This window comes from Miniopterus natalensis, chromosome 4, assembly GCF_054644295.1.
Source record: "Miniopterus natalensis isolate mMinNat1 chromosome 4, mMinNat1.hap1, whole genome shotgun sequence".
Classification (NCBI taxonomy): domain Eukaryota; kingdom Metazoa; phylum Chordata; class Mammalia; order Chiroptera; family Miniopteridae; genus Miniopterus; species Miniopterus natalensis.
Genome location: NC_142084.1, coordinates 51,242,163 through 51,265,956, shown reverse-complemented (window position 1 = coordinate 51,265,956; position 23,794 = coordinate 51,242,163). Strand labels below are relative to the sequence as shown.

The following is a 23,794-nucleotide window of genomic DNA, read 5'->3' as shown; positions in this document are numbered from 1 at the left end:
GGAAGAGTCTGACCATACTTGGTATTTTATTTTATATAATTTACCTAGAATTTCTGGAGCCAGAAATCATCTTTAGGTAATAAACATTAGTATCAAGCAAGCAGGAAAGCCAAAAAGTACTTTAAATCCACATGCATCTTTTTTTGGGGGGGGAGGGGTAAAAGGTAGCTTGCAAATTTAGTGTGTATAAATAAAAATACAATGAATTTAGGGTGCAAAGCTCTTTGATGCTATTTTTTTTTCTTTTATCTGTCAATTTTTAATACTTAAAATTATCTTACTTTTAGTTTGTTTATGGAAAATCTCCATCCAAAATTAAAGCAAAACAAAAATTAAATAAGAAAACAAACATTAGTTCAAATGTATAACCATTTTAACACTGTGATAAAACATCCTTCCAGATATCTGTCTAAACATAAATTGACATACTGTGCAAATCAATATCAATTTACAATTATATATAATTATAGAATCAGAAATATTACATGGTTATCTTTCATACCTCATTAGAATTTTATTTTCTACCATTATTTAAACTAATTTTTACTGCTAAATCATCACAAAATATATAGTGAGGTATAACCACCAAGGAATGAGCAACGAGGACTTGATGTGCAAATGTCCACCGGATAGTAATGATCGTAATCCTAAAGAGTCGTATAGGTAATAATTTGCTTCAGAAATATAAATGTTTTCTTGTTCTTTCTTGTAGATCCATCTCCTGAAATTTAACTGTTCAAGATGAAGATTTTGTTGGCGATTACCTTTTTTATTTTAATTTCCTTGTGGGTTGAAGAAGCCTATTCTAAAGAGAAGTCTTCAAAGAAGGGGAAGGGGAAAAAGAAGCAGTATCTATGCCCATCGTACGTTCTTCATGCCTTATATTCTCATATGGAGAAATGTTTTTGCATTTTTATCTAAGTAAGGTGGTTTATTGAAGCACACATCAGCAGAACCTTTCAGATCAGAATAGATATTCGTTTCATAGGTAGAAAATATAGGCTGAAGAGAGGTTTAGAATGTGAAAGCTAATTCCCAGTATTAAAGGTAAAGTTTTATAAAGTTTTGTTTATGCCCTGGACTTAGACATTTATACATTTTTTATAGAAGCAGAAAAAAGTTACTATTTCTTACCTTAATGTGCAAATTTAATTGGATACTGAGATTGCATGCTTTGAATAATGAATACCAGTTCAGAAGTTGATTTTTTAAAAATAGTCCTAAAAATAAATATTCATTAAAGAAATCAAATAGCTGAACTATGATTTTAAAGTCTATTTAGTTTATATTGATGGATGGCACAAGAAAATTCACACGGTGGATCAGTTTTCTATTTCAATTTTTTTTTTTTGGTAAAGGACTTATATTAGGAAGTTAGAATATTCCTCAAAAATATGCCATTAAATTTCAAGTTACACGTTAAAACAAAATCTAAATCCAAATCAACCACTCACCCCTGAAGAAACATCAACAACAAAGTTTTGTGGTTTGTACTTTTTTTTTTTTAATAGGAAAGGTAAACATAACTGTTGAATAATAGCAAATAATATCTAATAGAGCAATTGAACAGTATATCCATAAATAACTTCCACATCATATAATGTGCTTTTAGGTAATAATGTAACATATGCAGTGATCTGAAATAAAAATTATTTTGCTGTTTTAAGTCATTTTTCAATTAAGATTTCTTAAATGCCATGTTAGGCAATATTATTTCATCATCATTATTTAAATGTAGACTATTATAGTTTTATAAGTGTTCTAGAAGAGATATTAAGGTGCATTTTGGGAAGTATATTTTGTAAAGAAAGGATATTAGAATTGGTGTTTTTAACTGCATATATTTATTTATTTATTTCCCATCACCATTTATCCCCTCTACTCCCTCTCCCACCTCCATCCACACATATCCTACCCCCTGCACCCCCGCCACAATCACCACTGTTATCCATGTCAGTGAGTAGAATCGTATTTTGGAATGGGTATTTGTGTGAGACTAAAAGTCTGGAGGCCATATCATAATCTACATAAAGTCAAACATTAGATTAAGCTTTCTATTAGGAAATATCTCCTAGTTTTCAGCTTTAATAGTCCTGCTTATTCCAGTGCTACACAGTCTGATGTCTGGGCCAGATTTCTGGGTGTGTGGTGGGATGGCCCTGAGTTATATTCAAGTGTCTCTCCTTGGCCATCTGACCAAATGGGTATAAAGTGTCTGATCGTGGCAGGTTCAAGAATAACCATTATCTGCAACTATCACTACCCTTCACTGTTAGAGCTTCTGTGCCACAACCGAGAGACTAGCATTTGAGGGAACTGGACATTGTCAGGCCGTACTATTCCCAAGCAAAAGGACATATTCTCGTGTTTTAGGTAGTCTCTATCTTAACTTTTATTTGATGAGCGTTGACATATTGACACAAACTGCCGTATATGTTTTACAGTCATGGTAATTCTATGTGTGGGGTCAAGCCATCATTGATCAGTTTCTTTATATGAGAAAGCTGATAGGCTCTTATGTTCTTCCCCCTGCCCCATTAAACATCATGAATCAAAGAGTCCTGAAGATGGCATCGGCAAGCCTTATAACTATGATGTATCTCACAAGAGTCTTTTACAGGACATTCTATCCCTTTTCAAAATTACATTATTAAAATTGCCTCATATGCAAACTGCTTGCATATACTTATGGCGTCTATAGTTATTTAAATAGATTTTTAAAGTTAAATCTAGTAGATAAAGAATGGAATGATAAATGTTCTCTTTTGGTAAATATGGACATCTTCAAGTGTCAGGACCTACATACACCTGGTAAACCTTATCACAGTATTTTAGGTATGTTGAGTAACTAATTGAATGTTATCTTTGAAATTTTCTACTCTAGTTTAAAATTTTATTTATTTTTATAATTACTATTTTTATAGTAAAGGTAAATCTTTACTAACAGTTACCATAGTGATACTGCCAAAACTCTGACTTACTAAAAAGTAGGTCTACCTTAGAGAATTAGATATGCATTTTTTGGTTTGAACATTTTATTAAGAATTTTGATTTTATTATCACTGAATTGTGAACTTCAGAGGACTAAAATTTTCTCTGGCTGTGATTGGATCTATTATATTAAATTTCTTTGAACATCCAGATTAAGAATCTCAGCTCTAATAATGTGCTGTAAAAGGATATGCACAGTATTTGTACCTTACAGGATGATACAGTTTTCCCATTTTGTGTAAATTGATTAAATATGAAATATCTTGAGTAGGAGGAATATTTAAGGTGATAAAACTTGGAAATTAGGCACAGACTGTCAAATAGTACTTCTCAATATGGTGAAATTCCTGCCCAGTGACACTTTGATTTATTTGAATTTTTAAAAAATTTATCTTATTGTTGAAAGTATTACAAATGTCCCGCTGCCCACCCCCACTGACCCCTTCTCCCCAGCATACAGCCCTATGAACAAAATAGATACAGAGATATTTGAGTTTTTTAAAAAGTAGTTTATGAAGCAATGGGTTTGTGTAGACATATGTGTTAATGGTTAATGTGTTCTTTAAGTGCAGCAAACATGAGCAAAATGTCCCATTTTATTGTTATAACAATATTTTCTTCAAAGCCTATACATAAAGGAAAAAATGTTTTAAAATGTAGAAGAAATAAAGGACCTAGGGTCCTTAGTATTCTAGGGTATAATTTTGATGTTGAGCTTGAATCCTATAAACTTTTCTTGGGTCTTTACTATTTTTTAAATACATTGTTTTCGGGTGCTACAAAATCATAACTATATGCTATTATTCATTATTTTGAGTGTTTAAATGAAACAATAGTATCACATTGACAAACTACCTCATAAATTTGCTTTCATAAATTTTGAGAAGTTTAATATATGTTAATAAATGAGAAATAAACTTTAAATTAGAAAAAATATTTTAGATTAAGTCTTTGGGCACAGCTTTCTATTTTACAGCTTGGCTTGATACTGACCTTAATCTATTGGCCTTTCCTCTGATTTTCTATTCATTCTGCCTGAGTGATTTTGTCCAAATCCATGGCTGTAACTACCATATAGTCACTGTTAATTCCTAAGTTTCTGTCCAGCGCAGACATCTCTGAAGAATGCGATGGTATAGGTCCAAGTCCAGTAATTCTACCTCACTATCCCACCTCAACCTCTGGCTCAATTTAAAATGGTAGAACCTGAGCCCAGGAATCCTCCCACCACTCCCAATAAAAATAGTTTTATTCCCCAGCAAATCATAGCACCACCTCTTTTGTCATTCACATAAAAATCCTGGGGATCACTTTAGACCTTCTTTTTCTACCTCAGCTTCTCAGATTCATTGGTCACCAAGACTTCTCAATGCAGAGTCTTTCCTGTTACTGGAATGCGTCTTTCATTTTCATTCCCATGTGGACCCTGCTTTATTTACTCCTCCCCATTCTTTTTGGTGAAATTGTTGTCTCCCTGCTACTTGTCTTCCTCCATCATTTCCCTTTCCACACTGACACTACAGTGTATTTTCTAAATACTTGATATAGTCAATTCATTCTAATGCGTAATCATTGAAGGGACTCCATAGGTTTCTGAGCGAGGTCCTGATTCCTTGACTGCAACCACAGTTCTTGCTGAACTAGCCTCTGACATCTCCAGTACCATCTTTCCATCCCAGCCCCCACCCCACCCCATCCCACCCCAGCTCAACCCACACATGAGCCAGGTCTCACACACACTTGCTCTTTCACACCTGTGCAAGTGTTCCTCCCTTGATCTAAAATACCAGTGTTCTCCTATCTTCAGTTAACAGCCACCTTAGTGGTCTTGTCCAAATCTATAGCTATAAACACCATTTACTGTTGACTCCTAAAGCTACATCTGGCTCAGACCTTTCTGAAGAACATCACACCCACACATTTAACACTTTAATCTGTCCCTTAATGACCCTAAACTCAACTAAAACCTTGTCTCCTTTGGGAAACTTTTCCTAATTCTGATATTAGATAAACACACTCTGTGCCTCCACAGTACCCTAATTGCTTATCATATTTATAATACCATATGGTAATTATCAGTTGTAATGGCCTGCTGTCCTCACTAGGTTGAAAGTTCCTTGCGAACGGTGTCTTATTGACTCAATCACTAAAGATCAACATAGCACACACACACACAAACACACACACACACACAATAAAAATTTGTTCAAAGAGTGAATAAAAACCTAATGATCTTTGGCTCTTATAAGTCATTATATCTGAATTGGTTAAGGCACTTGAAAAAGAACTTATATAGTCCCTATGGACAATATTTAGAAATATAGTCTCAATATTAAAACTAGATGAGTTAACAACTGGGCAATTAGTGGGAAATCTTCCACCCAGCTGATGTTTCCTGGTGAAATTTTGGCCTTACTGTGTTTAACATTTTATCGATGACTAAAATAAGACCATCCATAGGCAACATCCAAACTGAGAAGAGTATATATACCCATATATTTAGAAATCAATTTTCTGAATTATAGGGTATAAGTATATTAAACGTTAGAATATATAGGCAGTTTTCCAACTCTATTCCCATCATTCATGTGTGAGAGTTCCAGTTGCTTCACATTCTTGTCAAAACTTGATATTATTAGCAGTCATTTTAATTTTAGCCATCTGATGTGAGTATAAGATATCACATTGTGATTTTAATTTGCATTTCCCTGATGATTAAGATTTCTGAGCACCTTTTAATATTGGACTTTTAGTCATAACTCTTTTGCAAAGTGCTCACTTTTTTTGTTTGCCCACTTTTTAAAAAATGTGTCCACTTTTTTCTTATTATTGATATGTAGAAATTCTTTATACATCCTACAGAGAAGTATTTGTCATACATATGTATTACAAATCTCTTTCCAAATCGCTTTTTCTTAAGTTTCTTTTGATGAATGAAAGTACGTATTTTTAATGAAGTCTGAGTCTGATTTATTAATCTTTTTTAATGCTTTTGTGTTCTATTTAAGAAACATTTCTCTACTCCAAGGTCATGAAGATAGTTTGCTGTTGTTTTTTCTGCTTTATTGTTTTATGTTTCACATTTAGTTCCATAACCTACTTCAATTTATTGTTTTGTGTATGGTGTGGGATAGGGTCAAGATTCATTTTTAAAAGCAGCATATGGATTGAAAAGCCACAATTGACTAAATTACAGTTGTGTCTTGATTGTAAATCAGTTGCTTCTCCAATCTGTCCCACTGGTCTATCACTAATCACCTGGTGTCAGTAGCACACTTTCTTAAGGCAGAATGCCTGCCTGAGTATCCTCTAGCTTTGTTCTCCAATAATACCTTAGCCATCCTAGGTCCTTTGCATTTCCATCTGAATTTTAGAATTACTTGTTCTATTTGCATACATATAGACACAAAATACTGGGACTTTTATTGACATTGTTTTGTTAGCCTAAAAACAAGAAGCCAAATGAGAGGGACCATTGTTTATCTGAGGTCACAAAAGTGCAATTTGTGGGCACAGATTCAGGCAGACACCAAAACTGTGTCCTTATCAAAAAGGAAAGGACTTTTTTTGTGAGAAAATGAAAAGGAACGATTACATAAATAGAGGAAAGGACTTTCAATTGGTGTTAACAACCTGAGTTACTCTTTAGCTACACGAGACTGGTTACTAATTCTGTCTTCAGGAGGAATGTCCATAATCAGCAGTTCTTGTGCTTAGGATGCCTGCTTTCCTATTAGTTTTACAAATAATTCTTTTTTTCTTTTTTAATATATCTTTATTGATTTCAGAGAGAGGAAGGGAGAGGGAGAGAGAGAGAGAAACACCAATGATGAGTCATTGATCGGCTGCCTCCTGCATGCCCCCTACTGGGGATCAGGCCCCCAAACTGGGCATGTGCCCCGAACAGGAATCTAACTGACAATCACTCTGCATGGGATGACACTCAGTTGGAGCCACACTGGCCAGGGCTGAGCTACAGCTTTTTTTTTTTTTTTTTTTTTTAGTCTTTATTGATTTCAAAGAGAGGAAGGGAGAGGGAGAGAGAGAGAGAGAAACATCAATGATGAGAGAGTCATCAATCAGCTGCCTCCTGCATGCCTCCTACTGGAGATCGAGCCGCAACCCGGGCATGTGCCCTGACTGGGAATCGAACCTCGATCTCCTGGATCAAAAGTTGATGCTCAACCGCTGAGCCATGGCCAGCTGGGCACAAATAATTCATTATAAGACAATGTTGCCTTGGCCAAGTGCAAAGGTTATTTCACTTAGTTCAAACATTCCGATGGTTCAGGGAGCAAGACTTTTAAGCAGTTCCTCTGGAATGGCTGCTCTAGCTCTTTTTAAAAATGGCTCCACTTATGTCAACTTTTCATAATATAGACTCAATTTTGTTTCTAATTTGTATTTAAACATTAAATTGGACAGTAAGCAAGAAAAAAAATCACACATGGGAAAAAAGATGAAGCAAACAAACTAATTAGGAATGAAGATATTTAGCATGACATTGGAATAAGCACCTTTTCTTAAATGTGGCTAGGTCTGGGATAATGGTTATTTAAAACCATATCAAATTCAAACCATAGCCCTGAGTAGAATTCTTTAAGAATGGGAACTAGGGACTTTTTGATTGTTACCCTGTGGCCAATTACTCCATGAATCAGGGGCTGAACGCCATTGGATGCAAGTGCTTTTGCATGTTTTGTTTGCTGGTATTTTCCCAGGGCCTAAAAATAATGCTTGGCTGTGGTAGGCACTTGTTAAATATTTGTTGAATGACTCACTAAATATTTGTTGAATACTACATATGTAGTATATTCAGAATTTGTAGTTCTATTTAAATATGAGTTTTGTGAGGGAGAAATAGTTTTAAGTCTTGAAAATTTACATTCAGGGAACATTCCCCCCCCTCCCCAAAAATAATGCTACCAAAATACAGGTGATAGATGATATCAATCATGTCATTAATCATTGGGTAAGTACTGGATGTGATATCATAATACCTTTAAAAATATATTTTAAAATTAGTGACATTAATTTATTTTTGGTTGCCATTAAGGTTCTGAAATGTTTTAAAATACAGTGTAGCATATTTTGTTTTTTATCTTCTAGGTGTTCATGTAAGAACTGTTACATTTTGGCAGATATACAAGAAAATTGTTCTGGGTTGTTGGCCTGTGATCCTGCCTATATTGCCGTCTTCCTCTATCTGTTTTCTCCTTAGTGTAAAGGAGCTCTCCCCACATCTAAGGCTTGTTTTACCCATCATTTAAATCTTGACTACTATTTTGGGGAGGGGAGAATCTGAAATTGGGATAGACTTTTTCTCATTCAACTGGATCTTTTTAATCCACTTGGGTTTTATATTATGGACTAATGTACAAAAAAATGCAACATGTCTCTGAAACCCACGTGTCCCTAGTCACTCTTTTTCCTTTTCTAGAGTTCTTATAATCAAACTCTTCATTTTGGGGTGGAGGGGGTGTAAAAGTAGATTTATTTTATTAATTTTCAAAGTTGAAGTATTTAGGAGCTGTATCCAATGACAATTCATCCTGCTGGCGTATACTTATCTCTTCATGTGCCAGATTCTCCTTAGAAGGAAACCAATAAATTAAATTTTGTTTCCAAACAGTAGCGATGCAAAGAGTTTAAGGAACAGTCATTTGGTTCAGCCAACAACAAATAAATAAATAAATAAATAAATAAATAAATAAATAAATAAATAAATGTAAATTAATTTAACTAGTTTTTTTCCCCTAAATTAAATTGAGCTATAACTTCAGTTAAAACTCTCTGTATATGTACATACAATATGGCCTTTCTTTTTTGAGGGTTGTCTAAAAATTTTTATTGTGGTATGAATACTTAACATGAGATCTATCTTCTCAACACATTTTTAAATATAAGTTTCAATGTCGTTTTCTGTAGGCACAATGTTGTACAGCAGATATCTAGAACTTATTCATCTTTGGCTAACTGAAACTCTACCTATTAATTAGCAATTCCCCAAGTCCCTCTCATTCCAACCAACCACCACTGTATTCTCTGCTTCTGAGTTTGACTATTTTAGATTCCTCATAGAAGTAGGGTCATGCAATATTTGTGCTTCTGTGACTAATTTATTTCACTTAGCATAATGCCTTCAGGGTTCATCCATTTTGTTGCATATGGTAGGATTTCCTTTTAAGAGTAAATAGTATTCCATTGTATGTATATAACACATTAAAATATCCATTCATTTGTCAATGGACATTTAGGTTGTTTCCACAGGTGGGTAGCTATTGTGAATTCAATGAGCATGGGTGTGCAGATAAAGGAAGGAGCTAGGGGTTACAGCCCAACTGCTGTGCATTGAAGGCATGGGGTTGGAGCTGTGCTGAAATTCTGCTTGTTCCAACAACTGCTTGGTTCTCTGTAGTCCCCAAGGGGCTGGCATATACTGGGCCCCATCCTTGCTCCAGAACAGGTAAGATAGAATCCAGTCTCTAGAGTAGCATCTAAAAAAGCTAGGATGTTAGATGTGGGGTCAAACCCCCCTCAGGGGAAAGTTGGGAGCTGAAGGTGTCCTCTGCCTGGTATTGTGCTGTGCTATTCTGGGCATGGGAATTATGGTGACAGTGTGTCTCCACTTTCACTACTGGTTTCATTGCAACTGGTTGGGTGTAGAAGCCTCTCTTCTAGTTTCTGGATTTCTGACAAAGGGAAAGGTGTGCCCATGGGGGGAAGGAGGGTCCAGATCTTTCTATTCCATCTTGTTATAATCACTCCTAGTCAAAATTTTCAATAGATGTACTCCCTCATTCCATTTCCTTTCTTACTAACTATTCTTTCCACTCCCATCTGAATCCTATTTCTTTCTCAGCTCAAAAACAACTCTCCTTTTTGCTAAATCCCACGGAGAGTTCTCAGTCCTCATCACAACGTCGTTGTGACATTTGGTCCTGTTAATCAACCCTCTCATAAATATGCTTTTTCTTGAAGTTCTGTTGACACACACTTCTGGATTTCCTCCCTCCTCTTGGGCAGCTCATTCTTTGTCTTAATTGTTGGCTTATTTTTCCTCCATCTGCTCATGTTTTAATTCCATGTCCCTTTTTCCCTATAAATTCTCTTTTCTAGCAAGTGACTATCTTACCACTGGAATCGTCTGAGGAGCTTTTAAAATTCTGATGCCTGAGCCTCAACTCAAACTAATTAAATCTGGAGGTGGCGGGGGGGGGGGGGCTTGGCATCAGAAGTTTGCAGAGCTTCTTAGGTAAATTCAGGGCACAGCCAAAGCCGAGAATCACTAGACAAATTTATCTGAACCCACAGTTTTAAATATCACTGTTATATCAGAATAATCAGCATTAGTGTTGGATTCTTAGATGCATAACCAACTCATGGCACTGTGCATGACATATGTGAAAGCTCATGAACTTTGTTAAATGAATTCAGGAATGACTCACGTAAAAGGGTAAAGTTGCACATTGATAGTTGTGTCAGATTTTGTTCTTTAAGGAATCTTATTATTTAGCTGATGTTGTAGATTGTGTTCTCTCCTAGACAGGCTCTGAGATGAAGATTTACATGCAGAGATGATTGCTTTTGGAACAACACCTGTGTGGGTGAGGAAAGGGAATTCAAACACAGGAACAAGGCAGCTGCTCCTAATGCATCAGTTGATGCCCCAGGGAGCCCTGAAGCTGGGATGCCCTCTCAACATTGTCTCTGTTAGAAAGGGGCTCTGGCTCCCCTGTATTCCCATAACAAAGTTTTTGGATGTGGGGTGCCTCCAGGCCAAGACACTTTCCTTCAGATGAAGGTTATTCAGGAAGAGACGGAGCTCAGATGCCTAAACAGCTAGCATTCCTGGCAAGAGCCTCAGTTCTGAAGGGACCATCTGGGGGATGCAGCACCACAGCATCCAAAGCAGGTAGAGCCAGATTATCAGCTGAATGGGATCTTCGAGATCCCCTCATTTAAACCTGTGGTTTAAAGATGAGGACACTGAGGCTCAGAGAGCGTAAGTGATTTGCCCAATATCACGTGGGAATCTGACAGTCTGTCTGGGCTAAAACACCAACCAGTCAATTGACTGTTAGAGGAGTGTTTCTTCAATTATACCCACAATTTTATTATGTGTGTTAGTGTGGGTTTATCTTATTACCAATTCTATTAGGCCAGAAGAGAAACATTTTATATTTGTGCTACACATGGAAAATTGAGAAAAGATAAGTACTATTCCAGCTGTAGCTAGAGCAGGGTTAGAGGTATTACTGTGGATTTTTATTTGCTGGGCCAGGATGTAATACTATTTCTGCAAAGTATGGAAAGTAATTGCACAGTAAACATTTGGTTTGGATTGAGGTTTAAGTTTAATTCCTTATGAAGTGAATTTTGTAGTGAATTAACAAACCAATGAAAAATAGTGAGAATATATAGTGTTTTACACTATCTGAGAAACATACCATATAAATAGAAGATACTTTAGTACTCATAGGACAAGTTATCTCACATGTGATATGAAGTTAAAAAAGACCATAGCCTTTGATGAGATTTGGAAATTGCTAGTATCTAAAATCCAGTGTCTCTCCAAATAGATGTTTCTACTTTGTGAAAAAACATTTTTCTTTCAGCCATGGATGATGTAATTGCATAATTGAAGTTAGACAAGATTTGAAAATGTTTCTACAGAATCCAAAAGTTCCCTAAGCCCAACTAGGGGGGATAAATAAAATGAATGTTGTGGAACACTGTTCTTAATTATGATTCTTGGCCTATAATAACATAACAGGCTTTGCCACACACATACATATATATACCCATAAACACATTCTTTTCAAATAAATATAAACTAATTAAACTCAATTAATGATGTAAAAGGTATTACTTGCTATAGTCATAAACCTTCTGTTCACAATTTAATGTGTAAAAACAATGAAAAAAATACAGAAGCTGTCAAGAGAGGCAATATTAAGTTATACTATAGTTAGGAAAATACAAAACAGATAACCCCTCAATTATCTGGATTCATAAGTAACTATTAACTTAGTTTGTTACCTGAATATGTAAAATGCTTATCTTTATATGACTGTTTATCCATCTGATTATCTAGAAGAGTATTTCCCCTGCCCTAAAAAATCTCTGTGCTCTGCCTGTTCATCTCCCCGCCCCCAACAACTCCTGGCAACTACTGATTTTTTCACTGTCTCTGTATTGCATTTTCCAGAATGTCATATAGTTAGAATCATATAGTAGGTAGTCTTTTCAGATGGGATTCTTTCACCTAGTAATATGTGTTTCTGTTTCACCACGTCTTTTCATGGCTTGATAGCTCATTCCTTTTTTGTGCTGAATAGTATTCCATTGTCTGGATGCACCACAGTTCATTTATCCATTCACCTACTGAAGGACTTCTTGGTTACTTTCAGGTTTTGAAAAATATAAATAAATCTCTTATAAACATTTGCGCTCAGGCTTTTTGTATGAACATTGTTTTCATCGCCAAGGAGCAAGATTGCTGGATGAGATGGTCAAGTGTGTGTAGTTTTCTAAGAAGTTACCAAATGTCCTTTCAAAGTGGCTGTACCAGTTTGCATTCCCACCAGCAGTGAAGGAGAGCTCCTGCTGCTCCTCATTTGTGTCTGGTGTCAGTGTTCAGGTTTGTAATAGTGTATCATTGTTCTTTAATCTGTATTGCCCTGGTGACCTATAACTTGGAGCACCTTTCATATGCCTATTTTTCATCTGTACATCTTTGCTGAGGGGTCTGTTAAGGCCTTGACTGTCTGCCCCTCCTCCCCAAATACACTTTTTATTTTAGAACAGTTTTAGATTTGTAGAAAAATTGCCCAAAGAGTACAGAACTCACAAATACCCTGTATTTAATTTCCCCTATTATTAACATCTTATATTAGTGGGCTACATTTTTTTACAGTTAAAGAACCAATAATGGCACATTGTTATTAACTAAAGTCCATACTTTGCTGAGATTTCCTTAGTTTTTACCTAATGTTCTTTCCCTGTTCCAGAATCCCATTCAGGATATTTCATTATATTGGTCTTTTTTCTCCTTAAGCTCCTCTTGGCTGTGACAGTTTCTTAGACTTTTCTTGTTTTTCATGACCATGCCAGCTTTGAGGTGTACTAGCCAGGTATTTTGTAAAATGCCACTCAGTTGGGATTTGTCTGATGTTTTTCTCATAACTCGCATGGGGGTATGTGCTTTGGGGAAACATAAATCTTTATGGATTCATGGATTTTATAGTTTAGAATATAATCCAATGCTACTTTATTTTATTGCTCAAATCATTTCAGATTTGACCATTGGGAGCTCTTTCGGCTGGCTTCTGTGTCCCTTTGCCATACTCTATTCTCATCTTGTGTTTTTTTTTTTATTCCTCTGAGCTTACTTCTGTCACTACAAGATATCTGATCTTATTTTTTAAATCACCTCCTAGATTAGGATACCAGAATTTGTTTTCATGAGGGAGTTGTTTCTTAGCTTGTGGTGCACAGGTCCAGGAACCCTCAGCATCGCAAACTTGGTGTATATTTTTCAGGGAAGAACATAGCTTTTATCAAATTCTCAGCCTTGTCTATAACCTAAAAAGGAGGTAAAGAATCTCTGCCCTAGAGTAAAGAGGAGAGATAATACAACCCACACATTTTACAAGCCTTGCTCTTCCTTGCTGCTCTGTGCTTCTTTCATTCAGTACATGTCTAGCCCACAGCTCTGCAGGTCTCACGCCCAGTTTGCTCATGCTGACATATGCCATACTGCACTCAGGCCTGAGAAACCTTTGACCATTGTAGTATTTATAACTCTTGGAAAAACAGAATAATCCCTTTGGGCACAGATTTCTGGTTTGAGGGAGGACATTAAGACCATATACTCATACACACCAGTTCTGAAATGAAACTGTGCAGTGTGGTCACTAAAGGGTCGTGTTAATGGAAAACTGAGCTTTCCCCTTTGCAAAGAAATTTCTGGATTTTTCCTTTAGCGCTGGAAAACATTACATCATACAGCTATACAACCCGATGCATTCCTTGCATAACCTTGCATATTAGTAATGAAATTGGTTCAAGTTTAGGCAAGTGAACAAAAGAGGACTGGTTGTAAAAAAGCTTTTGATATAAAACATTATATTTTCTAGTCATTTGATCACGTTGCCTGAGTAGAGTAAGTTATTTTCTTAAATTAATATCACATTTTCATGAAATAAATCCTGTTTTGCAATAATATCATGATTGTTGATAGATTTCTCGAAATAAAACAAAATGGCATATTCAGATGGATAAAACATTGGACTGAGATTCAGAATATGAAGACTCTAATAGTGAAAGGCATTAAGTATGTGACCTTGTTAAAATCATTTAACTCTCCTTATTCACGCTTATTTTGTATAAATAATGCTGGTATCTTTCCAAATTAAAGGTTATATATAGTAAAGTGCAGATATAGGAAAATATGCTACATGGAAATTGTTTCAGCTCTTTGGAAGACAGTGGCATAGGTATCTAGGCACTTAAAATGTTTTTTTAATGTTTAGAGATGACTTTAAAGTTATTTTAGTATTGACTATGCAAAATATATGATTTTTAAGGCATGAAAATCCCTAAATTTATGCATGTGAATATAAACTACATGGGATTTCACTTAAGTTTTGAAATGTCTCTGAAATGTTAATATAAATATTTGTATCAGGTTACCTGCATCAGAGACACAAACATACATATTGACACAAATAAAAATAAAAGGGGCTATAGCATATTTGGTATGTTCCCTTTTTTTATTTCAAGAGATTTTTTTGTCAACCAACTTTGAGATTTTGTTGTTAACAAATAAATGTTATTTTTATTTTATTTTTTGCTTTGGAGAGAAATACAAGCATTTGGAGATGGCTAGAGGGAAGAATGACACTAATAAGTACAAAAGGGCAAATTCAGATTTTTCAGGACTAATGATTTTAAAAATCATTAAAGGTGAAATATAATATAGATTATTGTCCTAAAGCAATATAAAGCAATGTATGAATGGATGGTAATAAGAAGATAGATAATATTTCATTATGGCAAGCTTGTGGTCCAATGATAACTAGGAATCTGGATTATCAGGTTTCATTCTTGACTCTACTACTTAAGAAAACTGTCTTAACATTACTGTGCCTTCATGTCCACCGATACCACATACTCACCTACTTGTTCCCTTTCCTACCAATCTGGCTTTTCTCTTTCTCTTCGCTGGAAAACAGCTCTCTGTGTGGCTAATATCTCTCCTACTTAACCAAGCATTTGTGATTATCAAATAAAAGAGTGTAATGGAAAAGATGGTTCATTCTCCAATCTCTATTTCACACCAGACTATGATCTGAGCCAATCACAGTTGTTTCTTCCTCCTGGCCAGTGAATGGTTCAGTGACATCCAATGCTGGAAAACTTCTGAGAAAAAAAATCCTCCCTCCTAAGAGGACACCACAGGCAGAAATGCTCTTCTTTATCTGGAAATGAGTGTAACTGCTACATGCAGCACACACAGCTATCTGGAGGCTGAAGTCTACTAAAAGAGCTGGCAGATGGGAAGGGCTTAAACCTGATGTGTGTTTGATACTATATAAGCTGTACAGGGTTATTACAAAAATGTAGAAGCCGTGATTCCCTCAAGAATTGTACTGTCTACATCCAGTCTTGTTGGTAAGATACATGAAGATAAGAAAAGCAATACAATAATTGCCAAGGTATGTTTATCAATTCGTCTTCATTAGAGTAAGGCGAATGATTGAGGCAAGATTTTAGAAAGTCAATCTTGGGTTTAGATTAGTACAATAAGGAGTGGAAGTTATAATATCCCAGGAAGGGGGATTTAGTCTGAGCCAGTGAATGGAGGAAGGACACAATTGGTAGTGAGTTAAAACAGCTAGAAAATGAGTTTGATTGACACAGCTCAGAGCTTAGAGCTGCATCTATTAATTGCTGACCTGCTCTTTTGAACCAGAACTCGCCTGTGTAGCCGGCTACTTTTCCCCACTTGAGTATTAAATGAAAGCATCTGAGTAAACTTAAATATACTTTATTTTGTTATATATTTATAGGGAGTGCCAAAATAAGTGCCGAGCGATGAAGTGGCTCGTGTCTTGCACCTCTTATAATCTGAGCCTAAACAAAGATAACTAAGAAAACAGTCTAGAGTCTCTTCTAAAACTCTGCATTGCTTTCAGACCTTAAAATTACTTAAATTAATGTAAATGCAGACCTGAGTTAACTTGTGACCAATCAGCAAGGTGTTAAACTGGAAATAGGCAAATTAGCAGGAGAAAAGGTATTCAAACTTATTAATTTTTAATATTACATTAAATATGCACAGGGGCATCACAGCAAAAAATTTGAATACCCAAAAAGTAGTGAGATTTGAGAGCTTATATGTCATCTTAATAGGGGGAAGGGAAGAGGGATGTAGGCCACTTAAGGGAGAATAAATGATTTTTAGGAAAGATGAATGGCCTAGTAAAACATAGGAAAATATGATAGTTTATGACAAAGTTTGTCTGGTGTGGTGTCCACTTCTAGTTTCCTCTCCTGTGATAAAAGTCAGTCTTTCCTAGTTGGCGAAACTCTTAGGAGGGGATCTGTGACGATTGAGTTCCTTTTGGAGGATCTGTTTTTAGGCAGATAAGGGGAGTTCAGAAAAGGCCTCTCCCTGAATTTGCTGTTTTGCAAATGCCTTTAGCTCAAAATAATCCTTGTGCCAAAGGGATATATTGTAGGGTGGCGTATTCTGCCACTCTTCACAGCTAGAAGGAAAAAAATCAGGCTGGAAAGTTCTCTACTGCAAGAACTAGTGTTAGTTATCTTTATGTTGTCTTGCCTTTTCGTTACTTAGAAGGGAGATACTTATGAAAGATTTTATATCAAGAGGCACAGTAATGGCATTCCTTAATTAAATCAGTACAGGTGTGCTTTGTAATTAATCAATTTTATTTTCATCCCATCAATAAGAAACCTTGTAAATGGGTTTGAACACTAATTTGCATCCTAATATCCAATTTTCCCACATACCCTCATTCTCTTTAGAGTTTTCTATCCTCGATAAGGGATGACAGTTGGCTTTAAAGAGGTTACAATTTCACATACAATGAAATGAAATCTTATTACCAGTCCCTACTCTGCAACTGTGGTATTGGAGCTGATAAGACCATAAGAAACAATTTTAAAATACTCTATAATCTCCTGCAACTTTAGGAGGTTTAACCAATTGATTTTCATTTTTTCTTCAATGTTTTGGACTCTGTTTGATAGCTACTTGAGAAAGGTTGTATCAATTCATATTATTTTTAGAGTTTTCATAAATTTCTTAATATTGGTCCTATCTTGCCTCTAGTGGTTGTATCTTATCAGCAGATTGTATGATGACTCAGAACAGAATTGCCTGATAGATAAAAGCTGGGATTTCAAAACAAAGCCATGGCCTATACATCCAAGTTTGATTTACACAAATTAATATTATCTATGAAATTGACATTTTACCATAACAATACAGAATGGACAGTGCTAGATTCTCCAGATATAGTTTTAATTTTTCTTGTGATTCTCATGGATTTTTTTCTTTGTATTGAGAAAATGATTATATAATAAGACTTCATAGGTGGTAAAACAAACCCAAACAAATAATAACCAAACATTTTCTAATGGCTTCCAAGGACGTGTGTGTGTTTTTAAGTATTGCCAAGCAACTATCAATTTAGTCAAGATTCATTGTTCAAAGTTAATTGAAGTAAAAAAAAATATAGCAGTTTTCCCTCTGTAATAGTTGACAGCAAACAGATAATAGAGATAGTTGTATCTAATAGCTCTGTATTTTTCCTGTTTAATTGATTTGATAACAGAGAAACTTCTTTTACCAATTTGCCTTGTCATCCTCAAAAATAAAAACAGCCAGTTATTTTACTGGCAATTGAATTTATTTGGGAATAGCAGAGAATTGCAGTTTGGGACAAGGGAGCTATGGTGAACCACAGGCAAGTCCAAAAAGACAAAGGGAAGGTTAGCTTTTTTTTTGTTGTTAGGTTTTAGGAGGAAATCGGGGAGGGTTGTTTATTGTAGAACAAAAGTTTGAGGTGGTTTTTCATAGGCTGCAAGGGGTGGTTAGCGCATTGCCGCTGGGGTAAGGAGAGATCTTCCTTCTTTTTCATAAAAGCAGATCAAGTTCCTGTGTGAAAAATGTTCTCCCTCCGTCCTGCTGGTTTTGTAGGGCAAGCAGTGGTGCTTGCGGGAGAGCTCCCCCTGCAGGGCTTCTCGACTCCGTTTTAAATGAGGTTTCCTCCCCTTCCAACATATTTAACTGGATGAGAACATTCATTGTGTATTTCATGGGCAGTATCATTTTATAAATATCAGCATGATTTTTTTTTTAATTCTTAGACTCTCTGGCCATCTTATTTTATGGTATTCATATACTCCTTTGCTTAGGCAAAAGGTTAATATTACACTTCATTACTCAAAAACTGTTGTTTTGCTGTTATCTCACTGTCTGCACTCCCCTTGTGCTCCTCGAGATTTCAAATGCAGGTTGCTTCAGGACAAGTAAGATGTCTGCTTAATTTTACTTAAAAGAAAGCTTGAGTATTTAGGACAGTTTTTCATTCATTTGGTAAACTGAAGTGCTAAAATACCTTTTTGTTGGTTTTATTTCTCATGGCACATATATTTCGACCTACTGACAATGTCTACTACTTCTCATTTACCTCTTCGGAGACGCCATGCTGTAACTGTAGATTAGTCTCAAGAAGCCAAGTCTTTTCTCCAGTTAAAATTACCCATTCCTGTTGATTGCCATTTCTAAATACTCATTAGGATTTTGTTTTGTTTTTTTCTCTTATAGCCAGCAGTCAGCAGAGGACCTTGCCCGAGTCCCTGCCAACTCCACTAGCAATATCTTGAATAGGCTCCTGGTCAGTTATGATCCCAGGATAAGACCAAATTTCAAAGGTTTGTTTTTCACCCTCAACTATCTTCATTCTTTGCAGTTTAAAAATTAATTTTATCTGTATGAAATCATTCAGTTGTAATATTAAAAAACAATAGGATTTCAAATTGATATGTAACTGTCCCATAATGTACTTAGATCCAGACTAATTTAATGCTAAGCATGTTTAAAAAAATAAGCAAAATAGTAATTCTAATAGTTTTATATGTTTCTTAGTTTTTATAAAAGGGTGTATTGTGAATCAATAGGCTAACCTTTATAATGAGTACTTAGTATTCTTAACCTTAGTGATTAAAAATCTAGGCTCTGGCTACAGAGCTGGCTTTCATTCACAGACAGCAAAGTTATAGTTTGTAGGAAAGTGTCCATATACTCATTTAGGGATAGAGAACAGTTCGGATTTGTATTTAGATGCTTTTTTTTTTTTTTTTTTCTAGCCTTTCACACTGATAAAAGAATTTCCTCTGCTCTTTTGCTGAAAAAATTTTAAAAATGGCCATATGGTTTTTAAAAACACATTAACTTGTGTGAATAAAAGTGGCTGTTTTCTACAACAGACTGATTTTATTTCAACAAAATGCTACCGTTTATCACGCCTTTCAAGAACAAAATCCATACTTGCTATATAAAAGTCATGAGAAGATTGTATAGTTGAGCAAACTTTTTTTTTTCTTTTACTTTTTTTTTTTGTCCTCTTGATGAGTTAGGAAAAGCTATATGAAAAAACCTCCTCTGGAAAACTGTAATCCTAAAGACAGGTATTAATGTAGATCAGATTAACATTATAAAGCTTGATTTTTTTCCTTCACAGAAAAAAAAAAAGTCTGCAGCTGCTTCTAGTCAACTGAAGTTATACAACTATGTTGTAAAAACAGGGTTTTTTGTTCATTACCAGAACCTATTCAGTTACTTTCAACAACGACCATGGTCTGGATTGTCACATGTCTACTATATATTGATTCGCCACCTGTTTTTCATCAGTCAGTGGTTATGTGGCTGAAAGGCTAAATTCACATTTTCCCTTTGTTAGTCCAACCAGCAGCCCACAATGAGTAAAGAAAAAAAAACAAGAAAGAAATTTGCAACATTATACCTTAGTTCTCACTCCGTGAACTTTCAAATTACTTTCCAAAAGGTCAGGCAAAATCTTTATAATGACTCTGTTATATGTCTGATTAACTTTGCAATTGCATGAATTAGAAAGAAAAATCTAGTAATTGTAAGTGCAATTTATTGAATATTGCTATACCAACTCAAGTAAGAACTTCAGATGATTTATACAAATTCAAAAAATTAAACCATATTTTTAAGTGATGTTTAGTAAAGAACAATTTACATTTTCTTAGAGTATGCATCAACCCAATTTTTGAAAGATAAATGTATTTCCTCAGAGTCTTTACAATTTAACAGATAAATATTTCTGAAAAAAATAACATTATAAAATATAATTTAACTCATTTTTTATTTTCGTTATGATCCTTATTTAGAAAAATAAGTTAATATAGTAATTGTGAAGATAGCATACCAAGACCATTGATTTATAATTTTACATCACAGGTGGATTGGGAAAAATATGAAAACCAAATGCATAAACTATGAAATATGTAGATTCTGACCAAGTTTTTTATAGCTACTAAATATATCCTTAATTTTTATTCACAGGCATTCCTGTTGATGTCGTAGTCAACATTTTTATCAACAGTTTTGGATCCATTCAAGAGACAACAATGGTAATATCAGAATTAATTTAATATTTTAATTATCAAAATTTAAACTAAAGCATAGTGAAAGTAATGTTAAAACTGAAAAATATTGAGTAACTCTAAGGAAAAATGCATGCTTTCCCTGGTATAAAATAATCCAATTCCAAGGTTTTGTTAAGTTAGTGATTTCAGTGCTTATGAAACTTTGCAATTCAAATTGAGCCTTAATACTGCATTAAAACTGATAGACTCGGTAAAATTACCATACTCACTCTGAATAATTAATTGGATACCACCTGGGGAAAGGATTTATGCAATTAATACTCTGGGGCAACATTCCCCCCCCCCCCATATGCTAATATCTATGAGTATTCAAAAAATTTAACTGTTGACAGGTTTTTTTTTCCTTCCAATTTCCTGTGGAGAATCTTTGTTTTTTCTGTCGTGCTAATTTTGTGATGTGTGGAGCAGAGAATTGTAAAAAGCAATACTGATTTTTATAAAATATGGTTATGGAGCTCCCTGAAAAGATTATGTAATCTGGGGAAAGAGCAAGGAAAGGCAAAGGAAGAGTGGGAAGGAGGGACGTGCAGGATCCTGTCTTGAAGGAACAGAAAAAGATTTCGGGACTAACTGCTATCCCCTATGAATTGCATTTAGGGACAAGAACAACTATATAGTATGGTTAGATTTTCTGAGTGATGTATGATGTCATTACCCCTCAGCTTCTCAAAACACATCCAGTAAGGTCTACCTGCTTTTTGATAATCTAGAATATAGATTTGTGCCCTTTTTCCCCAGGTTCTTTGTGGGGTATTTTTAGATACTTATATTTATAAGGTGTGTATTGAAAACCTAGTAATAATGGTCAGAGCACAGTATAATTATTCAGGGACTATCTCAGGCTAGAGAAAGAATAATTGACACTATTACTTTATTCCTAGTAGCAGTTTAGAGTGTTACAAAAGCAGTTGCATATTGCATTTACATTATAACGCCCATTTTTAATCTCTAATTGTGATGAGAATGCCATTTCTTCATTTTTATAGAAGCACGTATTTAGCCCCTGAGTAATTGATTTTCTTAGACAATCTGTAAATATTTGTAAAGAATTCTTTAAAAGAAGATTTTGGGAACAAGTTCAAAATTCACTTTCAGTGACGTTTTAGTTTACCTAAATGACAGACATACAGTACAGATCAGTAGAATACAGCTCTGAAATATAACATAGATACCATATATCACTCAGGAGACAAGTATAGCACTCATTAATTGAAAATATGATTAGTCTATCAAAGCACTTCACTTTGCAAGAGTAAGAGATGTCATTTTCTCACAGTGAAATTTTAAGGGGAGCTATTTGGTCTCTAAGCTGTACTCTGAACACTGTTTTATGTTTCATGGCACCACTACACTCACCCTAAAACACCACTATCAAGATGTTATAGCCCCCAGGAAAAATCCCCAACTTTCTTTTGCATTTGAGGACAACTAATGCAAGGATATTTTTCTCATTTGCATAAAGGCCACAGGTGTCATAAGTTAGTATGTACCATTAATGTGTCTGTTATTTAATAAGTACGGAATGCCTTCCAAATATCAGACACCTAAACTTCTCTAGGTCCCATCAGTAGATCAAGTTGAAAACATCTGGGAGAAAGGAATGTTAGAAGAAAAGGGACAACTTTTTCACAGATTGCTTGAGGATTATAATAAAATATTTCATAATTTCTAACATATTTCATTTTTTGCTCTGCACAGACTCATCACAGTAGCTACCCCAAAATATTTACTGCTGGGACAAGATTCAACCAGTTCCCATAGGGAGTTTTGTCCCTACTATTTTTCCCTGATCTTCATCTATCTTCAAATGAGAGCCTTTTATGGCCGCTCTGACTCACTTTGTGCCCTCTTTTCAATCCACGTCTTTCATTTCTATCATTTATTTGTTAATGAAACCTCATAGCTTCCTTTTTTGTGTATTTTTTTATTCTCTAATGGACTATAAAACCCTTCATGTCAGAAATAATGTATTATATTTAATTTTCCATAAGATACAGAGGACAATAGGCACTCAATAAGTAGTGAACACATAAATTTAAAAAAATTTCTTATACTAGCTAATATTGATTGAATAGTTGGACAGATAAATTCTTCTATTTTCCAAGCGCAAAGTGAGTCAAAATAGCCATAAAACAATTGTCAGAAAATTTTTAAACAATAGATCCATGTTGAACATTTGTTTGGTTAAGTAACAGACTGAATAATGTTATTATTGTAGAGTGTTAATTTTGGAAATTTTGGAGAGCTTTATCCATAGCACAAAATTATTTGTATTTGCCGTTCCTTTTGCTGAAATAATCTAGAAGAAAACCAATCGGCCATTTAATTTGTGCTGTGCAGACACAGTCTGAAGGTTCAGAATGAGAGCTATCCTTATCAAGTAGACTTATTTTACCATAATTATTATTTTTTGCTTTTAGCAATGTTTATTTCATGCATCCCTACAAAACAGTGTTATATAGAGATGTTTTTTGAGGCTGTCATATTTTACAGGTTTGGTCAAACTTTTAAAAACAAATGGCCTGACATTTGTTGCTTAATAGTTAGGAAAGTCATAAGCTATTATATAGCTATTAGTTAACATTAAGATATCTTCTAAGAAGAAAAAAAGTGGATCTAAGGTAAAACTTCATGACCTGCTACAAACACTTGTCAACAGAGATGACTTAGGAGAGTAACTAAAAAGGTATACATGAATGGATAAGAGTTATATTATAAGAGGATATTCTTTTTCCTTCCAATCACCTAGGGTAAGCTTACTGATTTTTTTTTACAGACTTTTTGAAGTATAGCTGACAAATAAAATTATTATAAGATATTTAAAGTGTACATGATGTTTTGATGTACATCTACATTGTGAAAGGATTCCTCCCCACATTAAATCAACACCTCCATCACCTCATATACGTACATACATATATATATGATATCATTTAAGTTCTACTCCTCAGCAAATTTCAATTGTACAATTCAGTATTATCAACTGTAGTTGCGATGCCATACATTGGATCCTCCTCAGATATTATTTCTTTTACAATTGATTTCCTTAAAATTTATCTTAGTTGTATTA

At 34.8% G+C, this 23,794-nt stretch overlaps 1 protein-coding gene across 2 annotated transcripts in view; it reads left to right on the top strand.

Annotated features, from left to right (window-relative positions):
* The first annotated feature begins 445 nt into the window (after positions 1-445).
* The window catches only part of GLRB (glycine receptor beta), a 49,481-nt gene continuing 26,132 nt past the window's right edge, over positions 446-23,794 (top strand). The window contains exons 1-3 of one of the 2 annotated variants that reach the window (XM_016200318.2): positions 446-863; positions 18,854-18,960; positions 20,621-20,688. In XM_016200318.2, coding sequence (XP_016055804.1) covers positions 742-863; positions 18,854-18,960; positions 20,621-20,688 — 297 coding nt within the window. In that variant the 5' untranslated portion in view covers positions 446-741. Of the gene's footprint in view, positions 864-18,853; positions 18,961-20,124; positions 20,178-20,620; positions 20,689-23,794 lie in introns of those variants that run through there. The other variant, XM_016200319.2, reaches the window with a different exon arrangement.